At 36.9% G+C, this 12,661-nt stretch overlaps 3 protein-coding genes across 4 annotated transcripts; 1 reads left to right on the top strand and 2 right to left on the bottom strand.

Moving 5' to 3' along the window:
* Positions 1 to 13: 13 nt before the first annotated feature.
* znhit3 (zinc finger, HIT-type containing 3) lies at positions 14 to 1,476 on the bottom strand. Its single transcript, XM_055198167.2, has 5 exons — positions 1,256 to 1,476; positions 1,125 to 1,162; positions 863 to 925; positions 668 to 751; positions 14 to 551 (listed from the first exon to the last, which is right to left on the bottom strand). The coding sequence occupies exons 1-5, from the start codon at positions 1,321 to 1,323 to the stop codon at positions 355 to 357; spliced, it is 450 nt and encodes a 149-aa protein (XP_055054142.2). The 5' UTR covers positions 1,324 to 1,476; the 3' UTR covers positions 14 to 354.
* Positions 1,477 to 2,072: 596 nt separating this feature from the next.
* Positions 2,073 to 6,555, top strand: c1qbp (complement component 1, q subcomponent binding protein). 2 transcript variants are annotated; one of them, XM_055198169.2, is made up of 6 exons: positions 2,073 to 2,404; positions 2,949 to 3,099; positions 5,431 to 5,521; positions 5,608 to 5,703; positions 5,802 to 5,945; positions 6,190 to 6,555. In XM_055198169.2, the coding sequence occupies exons 1-6, from the start codon at positions 2,182 to 2,184 to the stop codon at positions 6,337 to 6,339; spliced, it is 855 nt and encodes a 284-aa protein (XP_055054144.1). In that variant the 5' UTR covers positions 2,073 to 2,181; the 3' UTR covers positions 6,340 to 6,555. The 2 variants fall into 2 exon arrangements, with proteins under 2 accessions (XP_055054144.1, XP_055054145.1); XM_055198170.2 differs by having other exon boundaries at positions 2,074 to 2,404; positions 5,820 to 5,945.
* A 2,104-nt stretch (positions 6,556 to 8,659) lies between these two features.
* Positions 8,660 to 12,319, bottom strand: rpain (RPA interacting protein). Its single transcript, XM_073860970.1, has 7 exons — positions 12,149 to 12,319; positions 11,649 to 11,834; positions 9,954 to 10,026; positions 9,258 to 9,366; positions 9,115 to 9,184; positions 8,889 to 9,029; positions 8,660 to 8,771 (listed from the first exon to the last, which is right to left on the bottom strand). The coding sequence occupies exons 1-7, from the start codon at positions 12,218 to 12,220 to the stop codon at positions 8,742 to 8,744; spliced, it is 681 nt and encodes a 226-aa protein (XP_073717071.1). The 5' UTR covers positions 12,221 to 12,319; the 3' UTR covers positions 8,660 to 8,741.
* Positions 12,320 to 12,661: the final 342 nt, after the last annotated feature.

Below are 12,661 nucleotides of genomic sequence, written 5' to 3'. Positions count from 1 at the left end.
CACTGGGGTCATCTCATGTTACAGTATAGATGTAGACAAAAACATTTATTGATGTGCAAAATGTGCAGTTAAAGCCAAAAATAGTCTGTACCTTCATACAGTTCTATACTCAGGGCATTGATCAACAAAGTAAATATCTGATCTGTTTTTTAAATCATTCGTTTGACCTCAGCAACACCAAATGGTATCGCTTCAGCTGTTTGGTAACAATAAAGATTATTATAAACATGTTCTGTGGTCCCAGTTTCTTCTTTTACAGTCACACTGTACTTGTGAAGAAATGTTTTTGTATAATTAGGATAAAAGATATTCTGTGTTTATAAGGAATCAGTCCAAATTTGACAGTGAGCTTCGTCATTCATCATCATCATCATCATGTTCTGTTTCCTCTGGTTCAATAAGTTTTAAGCACTGGTCTGCAAACTCGACGAACAATGGTTCCTGCATGGCGTTTTTCATAGCCATGTCCTTATTTTCAGCCGAATCCACGGACATCATTAACTGTCTGAGATGTGGATTCACCAACAAGCTCTTCAGTGCCTCTGAATCACCTGTGTGAACACATACAGATATGCTGTAAGACCGTCTAACATTCACTGTAAATATAAATACACATGCATGGATTAGTTTACTTGTAAACAGCACATTCACTGTCATTTCATTTTACCAAGTTTATGAAGTTTCTCTAAAGACACTCGGTCACTTTGACTGTCTTCATCAAGTAGATCATTCACAGTCCAGGGCTCTTCAGCTGAAATAAAAAAAACATGTATGGATGAAAGCAAATCCCCTTACAGTTATATGATTAGTAATACTTTATGACAAGGGTGATGACATGAATCTACAAATAAACAGGACTCACCACTGCTTACAGGTGTAGGGAGATTTGAGGCTGGAGCTTTTTCTTCATCTGGCTGACATGAATCTATAATGACATATAAAGCTTTATTTACAGTTTGCAACTATTATATTTAAATGTCTTTGATTGTTGACTACAGTGCGATAGGGAAAAGTCAGAAACCACAACAGAATGAAATAAAAGGTTAAAAAAGTCCACATACTATGAGAGTACGTTAGACAACAGATTGTTATGTTATAACAGTGTTGCAATGAAAGAAACTTACCGTCAGCTTTGTGTTTCTTAAAGCAGTTTACTGAACAACTACAAAGAAAAAACATAATTGATCATTAATGGCTTCCAAAAAGTGTAAATATTACTATTAAGTCAACATGTATTACGAAAACAGTAACTTACTATCTGATCCTGCAGACGGGACATCTGTATTTAGGAACCTGCTCACTACAAACCCCACAAAGTTGCATAACTAAGTTGACTAACTAAAAAACAAACAATCGATGAAGTAAAATAAAGTAATTATTATTTAGATTTTATAATAATGTTCCTGTAAATTCTCCACTCGTATAAACCATGTGGGTGCTTCTTCTTCTTGATGTTTATTGTCTGCCGCTTATGACGCATTACCGCCACCACCCGGCCAACAATATATTTCATCAAAACTCCCCAAATAAAAGAAAGAAATGTTTTATTATTAACTTTAATTTATGCAAAATGTTATATTCATAAAGCAAATATCGTAAAGATAAACATTTGTTTTTGGTTCTTGATAAAGAAATGTATATTTATATGAAGACTATGAAGATTTTTTCGAAAGTAATAAGAATGCCACTAAAACTAAAACATAAAATATGTGAATCTTTTAATATATTTGTGTAATTCTTGATTTATATGGATTCTATAGAAGCAAGAATATTAATAAAGACTGTAATATTAATATATATTACAAATAATAATATTATTAATATTAGTATGCCTGTAAATACTGTACAACGCAGTCCAGTCAGCGGTCTGAAAATTAAAAAAAATAATAATTCTCAGTCAGGAAAAAAGAATTAATTTAACAGATATTAAGAACTGTTTAAATGTTGTTTATATATTCTTTATACACATTTACGTCAATAAAAACAACAATAATAAACATGAACAAATAATTAAAATAAGATAAATATTTTCAAGACTTTTAACTTGTTTCCGTTTGGTTTGACGAGCTCTTCTGGTTCACGTTGATGAGGTCACGGTGTCCTTCCGCACGTGTTTCTCTGAGAGATCAGTGAGGTTGCATCTCTCTCAGCATCGGGACTGAACCGAACTCAACTGCAGTCATGCTGAAGTCTCTGAGCCGCGCCGTTCAGCTCGCAGCCCGTTTATCCACCAGAACCGCACCGGGTCCGGTCACACCTGCGGTCCGATCCGCTTTATATCCCAGCAGAACCTTCACCAGATCCATCTGGATGATGAGCAGCAGCGGATCCAGGCCGAGACTGCTGACATCCACCGGGTTTCTGCCATCAACGTCCTGCGGCTGCGGATCTCTGCACACTGAAGGTAAAACATCACAACGTTAGCTGTCAACAATAAAGTACCACGGTATCACCACGATATTTATTAGATAACGTGTAATTGTTAATATGGTAATCTTTCAGTTGCATTATAAAGTTATACAGTTACAGTACATCACCATGATAATTGATTCAACAAAGGTAACGTTACATCTGATACTACTCCTGTATTAAAGTATTAGTTTAAAGAAGATGATACTGAGCTACATTTTGTGTGTCCTGTGTGAAGTTAAAGTGCTGTAATGACTGTGCTGTTCATCGTGACGTCATATTAAATGATTTCACGTGTTTCAGTTGTGATGAAGAAGTGACCTTGAAATGTCAGGTAGTGTTTAGAGGATAACTTAACTTCAGCTAACCAGCTGAGACGACTGTAAAAATGCTTTGTAATTTAATACAGCTACTGGTGCAACAAATTATGTAAAACTTTTGCCACGTGCAGTCTTTAAACCACTGCTGCTTGTGTTATTGGTGAATCACATTTCTGTTATAACACTGTGTTTAATGTATGTTATGGATTCATTCTTCAGGTGATAAAGCGTTTGCAGAGTTTCTCACGGATGAAATCAAAGAAGAAAAGAAAATTCAAAAGAAACAGACTCTTCCTAAAATGTCCGGTGGCTGGGAGCTGGAATTAAACGGGACTGAAGCCAAACTGATCCGATTCATCTCTGGAGAAAAGTGAGATTTAAGTTTCTGACTTCATTTCACACAATCTGAACTGGTGTTTATTAAAGGATTACTCCACTTTCATAAAAAAAAAATATAGATCATTTACTCACCTCCATGTCATCCAAGATGTTTTTGTCAAGAAGAAATGAAGTTTTTTGAGGAAAACATTACAGAATTTTTCAATTTCGCACGGAACGTCGTGTACCACCCCGCAGGCAGTGTTGTTTTTGGCAGCTGTTTTAGTCTTAGTCTTTTGGACGAAAATGCTTTTAGTTTTAGTCACTTATAAAATTGATAGTTTTAGTCAAGTTTTAGTCGACAAAAACGCAAAAAGGTTTTAGTCAGGTTTAAGTCAATTATAGTAAAAAAAAGTATTTTTTAACCAATGAATTTAGGTTAAAAAGTGTGGTGTATTTTATACAATTAAAATGTGCATTAAGGTTGTCCCTGAGGGCTTGCCGTTGTTTTAGTCGGTGTGCCTTCTGCGTATGTCATAACAAAAAGTTATGAAGAAAAAAGTTGAGCCTAATATACCCTCATGTTAAGTTTGTGTGTTACGCTGAGACCTCGCTTATAAAGTTGAGAAACGCTTGCCTTGCCTTGTTATTTAAATACACCACTAAAAGTATTGGAAAAGGGCTTAGGTTTGACAAGTAGATGCATGTAAAACCTTAAGCTTACCATGAAATGTGTCACAAGCCGAATGTCGAGTAAAATTGAATATATATGATATGTTAACAGTGTGATTTGTTAGTTACCTTTAAAAAATATTAGCGTGATGAGCCTTCAGGTGCCGCTTGAGGTTGGTGGTATTCTTCCCACCTAGTTTGTGGCCACATTTACCGTCGTATTCCAATATGCATTCCGTTTTTCTGTCTGATGGATTATACTGAAAGTTTGTCCATAAATCATCTCATCGTTTCCGTTTATTGGCGTCACCGCTACGGTCCTTCGAACTCGCCCCAGCCGCAGGTGTGTTGTTTGAAATCTGGTGCGCGTGCGCTGCATGGCGGCAGCCGGGTGGTGGGCGTGAGTGAGACTGTGTTGACCCAAAACAAGGATAGGAAGCGGCAGCATTGCTGATTTTTTTTTGCTAAAAACAGACAGATTTCACGCAAAATAGGCAGAAATGACATGCATTGTGAACGTCACACTTATAATCATTTTCGTTCCGTCTTGTCTCGTCAACGAAAACTCGAAAGCGTCTCGTCTCGTCAACGAAAACTCGAAAGCGTCTCGTCTCATCAACGAAAACTCGAAAGCGTCTTGTGTCATCAACGAAAACTCGAAAGCGTCTCGTCTCGTCAACGAAAACTCGAAAGCATCTCCTCATGTTTTCGTCACCTTAGAGACATTTTTAGCTAGTCATCGTCGCGTTAGCGTCATAAAAAATAAGTCATGGTTGACGAAAACAACACTGCCCGCAGGATGCCTAATCACGTCTTTGCATTGACTTAACATGTAAATCACTCGATTTCTGCGTCCGGTGTAAACCCTGCATAAGAGTCTTATCTAACGTAATGATCGTCATTTACGCCCAAAAAACAAAAATGATGTTCTTTTAAACCACAACTTCTCGTCTTGCACTAGCCGTGTGACACGCCAGCACGACCTTACGTATTACGTGATGACGTGGAAAGGTCACACGTTACATATGTGAAACGCACACTTGTAGACCATTTTAAACAATAAACTGACACAAAGAATCATTCCACATAAAACCACGTCTGAACGCTCCTCTTTCTTTACACGTGTAAAAACTGGAGCGGTAGTTTCACATACGTCATGCATGAGCTTTCAACGTGATTACGTAAGGTCACGGTGGCGTGTAACACGGCTAATGCAAAATGAAAAATTGGGGTATAAAAGTACTTTTTTTTTTTTGGGCAAAAATGATGATGGTTTTACTAGATAAGACCCGTGTGTCTCGGTTGGGATCGTTTGGAGCCATTTCAAGCTGCATTGAAGCCTGTTGAGGTCCACTAGGGTTCACTGTATGGAGAAAAATCCTGGAATGTTTTTTAGTACACTTCATTTTTTCTTGACTGAACAAAAAAAGGCATAAACATCTTGGATGAGATGGGGGTGAGTGAGTTCTCTGGATTTTTAAATGAAAGTGGAGTAATGTTCATGTACTGGCTTTCTCTTATAGAACATAGATATTTTGTCATATATGTACAAGTATGGTGTACAAACTAAGTACAATGATAAACACAAACTCAAATGCGGCTTACAGTATTTCTAAATATTGTAGTGTGTTTGAATATTCCTGAGCTGCTTGCCATCATCTTTTAGGACCACAACTATTTTGTAATAATACTTACACTTTTTGTTTGGCAGAGTCACGGTCACATTTAATGTGAACAACAGCATCCCACCTCAGCTGGAAGAGGAGGAGCCAGAACAGAGTCAGAAAGCAGAAGAGAACGAGGTTTCATTTCTGCACACTTACACTGAGAAAACCTGCATAGCTTATAATATCAGGTTTGACGTATGTTTTTATTGCTTGTTTTATAGCCTGACATTGTCTCGACACCTAACTTTGTAGTGGAGGTGACTAAACAGGGGGCCAAAAATTCATTAGTGTTCGACTGTCATTTCCCTGAAGATGAGGTGAGTTACTTCAACGTCTTCATCTTCATCACACTTTAAATGCATCTTAGATGTCTCTCTAAAGTCTCATTTAAAAACACTGGATATCAAATCCAAAGCTCTTTGTCTCTGAACAGAGCGCTCACGGTGATGGCGAGGAGGAAAGTGACATCTTTGCCATCCGTGAGGTCAGTTTCCAACCGGACGGAGACGTGGACTGGAAGGAAACCAGTTACACTCTTAACACAGACTCGCTGGACTGGGTAAGAACAGGGAAAAATTAACATGATGCAAGATTCTTGAGTATTACAAGACTGAAGGGGGCGATAGAGTTGATCAGTAATGACAAATGCAGTTCAACAAACTTTATTTAACTTGCTCATCATTGCATCATTTTGTAATGCTGTGATGTGTGAGATGCACCTTGCATTTTCATGTACCGATATTAAACTTCCCTTTTTATTTAAACCTACACTACAATGACCTCTAACCCCTTTTGATTCTCAGGCGTTATATGATCATCTGATTGACTTCTTGTCTGACCGTGGTGTTGACAACGCATTTGCTGATGAACTGATTGAGCTGAGCACAGCGTTAGAACATCAGGAGTACATCAAGTTCCTGGAAGACCTCAGCAGTTTCGTCAAATGCAAATAATTCATGCAGTCTAGATTTATTTAATCTTTTTGTGATATTTCTGGTTAATGCAGGACTCCAATACAATAAAGACAAACACAGAAACATTTTGTATTTAATTTTATATTATTTTTCCAAGTCATGTAAACAGGTTAGAGTTTTGTCGTTGCAGAGGTTTACAATTTACATTCAATAAAAAACACATTACTACTAAAGATATCAATAAATGAGGAAAAACACATGATGTACGTTGTGTTATTCTTTGTCTTAATCCTAAATATCCTGTTTTAGATAAAGTTTTCAGTGTTAGGTTTGTATTGTTCATGAATTTAGTGACCACCTAAAAATAGGTTTCTTAAAAATCTTTTGAATGTGGGTCAGATGATTTTGATATTCGTTGTTATGAGGAATCAAGAGATGTTTGACTTGTTGATAGTATAACAAATACCATTTCCATTTAAAGGATAGTTCACCCCAAAACCAAAGACGAGCTCATATTTTACTCCCCCTAAACCATTGTGGGTTGTTCCAATTCACTACCTTTTCGAGTTGTTCGTGTACAAAAAAGCTAAATTTAACTGCTGTAAAAATGTATCAATTTTTCTACTTTTTTTCATAAATCTGTTAATCACTCCCAGCACTGATCAAAACCACCAAATGTTTAAAATCTACCAAAATATCTATGATTGTAACTCCCTAATTTCCAAGTTCAAAAGTGATGTCACTGATTTGGGGGGAGCAGAAATTGACTGATTTTCAATATAAAAAGTGATTGTGGACTGTTTTTTTTAACCTTTTTCACAGTCTTGGGCATGCCAAAGATTGGTAAAACATTGCTTTGATGCATTTTTAGTTTTATTTATTTTTTCTCCCTCATTTACTGCTCCCGCCCCAACTGACTTTTGATTGCAAAGCCATGACACCATATAATCATGCCCTCCTGACCGTTGGCGGTTTTTCCCCCCGCCAAGAAGTAAAATTTGTCACTCCTACGGCTGATCACCATGTGGCACCATCAACCCTCCAGTAGACCCGTGCAAAAAACAGCTTCATTTCTGGCCTGTACATGTGAGGAAAATAAGTATTTGAACACCCTGCTATTTTGCAAGTTCTTCCACTTAGAAATCATGTAGGGGTCTGAAATTGTCATCGTACGTGCATGTCCACTGTGAGAGACATAATCTAAAATAAATCCAGAAATCATAATGTACGATAACTCAATGTACAAGCCAGAAATGAAGCTCTGTTTTTGCACAGGTCTACTAAAGGGTTAATGGTGCCACATGGCGATCAACAATAAAAATTTGGCAAATTTGGCCTCTTAGCAAAAGGAAAACCCGCCAACAATCAAGAATGCATGATAACATGGTTTCATTGCAATCGAAAATGTTGTTATTAAGGGAAGTCAATGGGGCAAAAACAGCAAATGAGGAAGAAAAAAACCTGATGCTGCAAAAAAATTAAAAATGCATCAAAGCCAATGTTTTTACCAACCAAGCCCAAAACTGTGAAAAAGGTGAACATCCGGTCCACAATCACTTTTTTAATTGAAAATCTGTAATTTTGTGGTTTTTAAATCAAATCAGTGACACCACTTATGAACTTGGCAAATAAAGAGTTAAAATCACGGAAACTTTGTAAGCATTTGGTAGTTTTGATCAGTACTGAGAGTGATTAACAGATCCACGAAAACATTTTTGGAAAAAATATTCATCTGATACACTTTCACAGCCATTCAATTTAGTGGCTTTTTTTGTACACAAACAACCTGAAAGGGTAGTATATTTGCCCACAGTATATTGTCGTGTTTTTTTAAAAATTCCAAAGAATTTTCTCAAAATATGTGTAAATATGAGATTTGTCACCAAACATCATTCCATTTGCTGAAACACAGAGATGGTTGTGGCCAAATTAAGACTAAAAAACAAAAAAAAAAAAAAATGGCCTCAACAACCCATAAGGGAAGTCATCCTAGGTGTATTTATGACTTTCTTCTTCAAAAACAAGAGTTTTCTTAGATATTATCTTGGCTCTTTCCAGCATTATAATGACATTAGTGCCCCATTTGTAAAGCCTAAAAGCAAATCCATACAATTATTAAATATCTTCTGAGGTGATGCGATGTGTTTTGTGAGGATGCGTGTGCGTGTTCATGAGAGTTGTGACCCAGCGTTATAAAAAACATCGCTATTTATGCTACACATAAAATATTGGCTCATTTTCATTTCAGGGCGAGTTATTCCTTTTAATACTTTGCATTTCAAACAGTTGGAAATCATTCTGGTGCCATGTCCAGCTACCCAATATAAAAGTACATTATTATACTCAAATAAAGGTAGTGTTGATGTTAAAAAAGTCTTTATTTCACAGAAATAAAATAGTCAAAACACGTAAAAACATCCTCTTCCATGTAGATGAATTCCTCACAAGACAACAGAAAGATAATCACACACCTACAGAAGAAAAACAGATGAAAATCACTGTACAGCATTCATCACATCAGAGTTAGAAAAGATTTAGTTTATAATAAACAGCATTGACCAGATGAGATAACACACACACACACATACATTACAGCTGAGCATGAGGTTTGATGAGCCGTCTGTATTGAAGGCCATTGAGAAAGTGGGGTTGTGAAGACATTCGTCCGTGTGCTCAGTTACTCGTCTTTCTAAAAGACTCTGTAATATCTCTAATGTAATGTTCCTGCCCTGTGAAGACACGCAAACAAACTCGGGTGGACATTGGAGAAACATTTCAAAGAGTTTTATAAATATTAAAGTGTAACAAACTCACGATAGTGTTGACGTAAAGACCACACGGACATGACGTAAAATGACTGTTGACTGTCAGATTATTCATGTGAAGTAGAAAAGCGTAATGAGCGTGTCATATCACAGCTGTCAGATGATGATTTTACTATGAAGACTTACATGTGACACAACGGACATATGATCTGTTCATTTTGCTCCATTCTCTCCAACACCGAGTTTAAATAATGTTCTTCATACTGAACGTTGTTCTGATATTCCTCTAGGATGGAGAGCTCTGAAGAACAAGAAACAGCTTTGTTATTATTTCACTTTTAAATGCTATATTTATTGCATACAACAGGAGTTTCACACAATTTGACTGACTTCAAAAAGTTGTATGTTATTAGTTAAAAAAAAAGTTTTATTACTTATTTTTATACCTACTACTCTCTCCTAAAAAACAAAAGTGTTTATGGCTTTGTGTACTGCATTAGGTATAAATCAACATTCACGACGAGAAATGTCGGCAAACTGAACTGAAGCAGAGATCAGGAGCTTGCGGTCGCCACGAGCATCATTCACTAGCATGACAGAACAGCGCATCACGTGCTGCTTATGATCTTATCATAAACTAAAATACAGAGTGGTTTCTCCAGAGAATAATTTGCAAACTTCAGTACTGCAGGACTTTAAACATGTGTCTTTACGGTATTTTTATGGTATGTGTGTGAATGCACGCAGACAACCCAGAAAATCATTGGCAGTTTAAATTAACAAAAAAATAATATCAAACGATCACGGAAAAATCCTAGACACTTTTTCCATGTATTTTTTCATAATCTGTGTGTGAAAAGGCCTGTAGATAGATAATGCTGGTAAAACCTTGTGCTATGAGTTCCTGCTGAATCTCCTCAAACGCTGACAGTTCATCAAACTCCTGCTGGGCAGAGTAAACCTGTGGACGAAACATATAGTTTAATGTTAAAAGTTAAAAGGATTGGATTTTTTTTGACATATTTATTGGTATAATATTTATTTTCAGTTAAGGTTGCAAAGCTAGAGAATTTTGCAAATATTCCAGGTTGGAAACTTAAGAAATTAAAGGTGTAGTGTGTAATTTTTAGAAGGATCTCTTGATAGAAATGCAAAATAATATACAAAACTATATTATCAGGGGTGTATGAAGACCTTTTTATAATGAACCGTTATGTTTTTATTACCTTAGAATGAGACGTTTTTCTTTACATACACAGAGGGTCCCCTTACGTGGAAGTCACCATTTTGTGCCACCATGTTTCTACAGAAGCCCTTAACGGACTTTTTTACTAAGTTGTCTCCGACGATGACTTGTTTTTCGAGTAGCGGCTACTGTAGCTTCTCTAAGCATTTCAAAAGCGAGGGGTGAGCAGTGGACTGAGCCGTTGGTTGCAATTCGCAAACCTCACCACTAGATGCTGCTAAAATTTACACACTGCACCTTTAAAAGGTATTTTTTTGCAAAATTGACCTCTCGCCGGCCCCTCCCCCAAAACGGCCATTGTCCAATCACACATCACATTAACCATTACCATGTTATCACCTCCGAAGGGCTCGACGAAAGGCTAATTCCGGTAATATTTACAAACTCTATCACATACAAACTAGGGATGCTCCGATCGATCGCCCGATAATGCTTGCAATGTTTCTCAATGAATTACGATGAAATGCCACTACATCCAAAAGCCAGGGGGCGCTCTCGTGCAGAAACTCAAAATGTGCTGTAGATGAAGAACAATACACACGCAGCTGTGATGACACGCAGCTCCATGAAATGGCTGAAGGATATATATTTATATTGCTGTTCTTCAAACCTTTTCAGGTATTTTCATGATAATAAAGAATAATGTTTAATAATATGTTTAATAATTATGTTTGACGAGTGTTGCTTTTTCAAATGCATGTTATAAACGACTCAAACTAACAGTGATTTTAGATCGATAAGGACTTAATGATCAAAAGCCGTAGTACATGAAATAGCTGTAATAAGATCGGCTGTCCGATTCAGAATAGTGGAGATCAGCATTGATCGGAGCATCCCTAATACAAACATCACATCTGGCTCATCTTTATCCACGTGCCAACATTTCCCATATATTCCTGTGTAACTTCCATGGAAAGTTTCCAAAATTTCTAGATTTTTGCAACCCTATTTTCAATCAGCCAATACATTTTCATCTTCCTTGAATTTGTTGTAGGATGTAAAGCCAAAGTATGACAGACAGTAAAATGACCGATCATTGTTCACATTCTAACGTGACATTGTGTTACACCGAACAACACTCAAACCTAAATATTTACTATAAGTATGTACTGAAAAGGGGCATATTTATAAATATTTAGTTTCATCTTTTATTTACTGTAATTACATGTTATATCGGCCTCATATCGGTGACATTGCTTTCTCAATATCGGCCATGAAAACCCCCATATCAGTCCCCCACCTGATAAAAGTCATTTCCTCATCATCAGGGTGCATTTTGTGTATCTGCATATTAGATTTAAAGGAAATTTCAGCACAAGATCAATCGAGTGACGCACCTCCCTGACCCCGTGTCCATTCCACAGTGATGGTAGACTGTGATTGGATGACTGCAGGGCGCTCCACTCCTCCTCCATCACCTCCTGAACCAGCAGAGAGCAACTGGAGGAACCTGAACTGTCTCCAATCTGACGAAACTTCTCCAGTAACCTGGACCTGCTGTTCTTTAACCGCTCCACACATCGCTGAGGACACACAGGGAACATTACATTAGTCATTTCAGTGACCTGTACACTAGTATAACTCTTACATTTTTAGTCTGAGAGGTAAACCCGGGGAACAAAGGGTCACATTTTTTTTAGGGGTACATTTTTATAATACTCGCCCATCATAAAGTTATGAATTTATTATCTACACATCCTGCAGTGAACTGTAACTATTTAATGTGTTGATAATATGTGCAAATTGGTTTTAGACAACTCTAGTTGTTGATACAAACATATGCATTTAAGGTTAACTACACAATCTCAGTGCAGTAATGATAAAGCAGGACTTTTACCTTGCGGTACGTCTCTTTCCATGGTGGAGTTGTGCCTTTGTACATGGATCTGTGTCTCTGTATCGCGTCCATGATCGGGAAGATTAATTATGATAAAAACACAACCAGCAGATTACAACCCTTAAGAGTACAAACACAAAACTGACGGCTGGCGGTCAATTAAGGACTTTTACGGTTCCGGCGGCGTCCTAAAACCCGGAAGTTAATTCGAGGCTCGTGGGATTTGTAGTCCGGATTTCTGAGACTCTCTGACAGAGTACCGCGAGAGCGATTCAAAAGACCAGCTTTTGCCAACCTCTCGCGGTACTTTGATGCCATACACTGATCTGTCTGCGCAGCGTGCGTGAAGTATTTTTAATTCTTCAAAAGGTATTATTATTATTATTATTATTATTAATTTTAACAAATTGCTTTTTAAATTTAAATAAAAAAATAAATTAAACGTAATTAATTGTTTTATTATACGCATTATATTTTTTAATTATTTTTGCCTTTGTGATAGAAAATAAATAT

The sequence above is a fragment of the Misgurnus anguillicaudatus genome, chromosome 22 (genome assembly GCF_027580225.2).
Source record: "Misgurnus anguillicaudatus chromosome 22, ASM2758022v2, whole genome shotgun sequence".
NCBI lineage: Eukaryota > Metazoa > Chordata > Actinopteri > Cypriniformes > Cobitidae > Misgurnus > Misgurnus anguillicaudatus.
The sequence above is the reverse complement of the archived record's forward strand: the minus strand, read 5'-3'. Positions and strand labels throughout refer to the sequence as shown.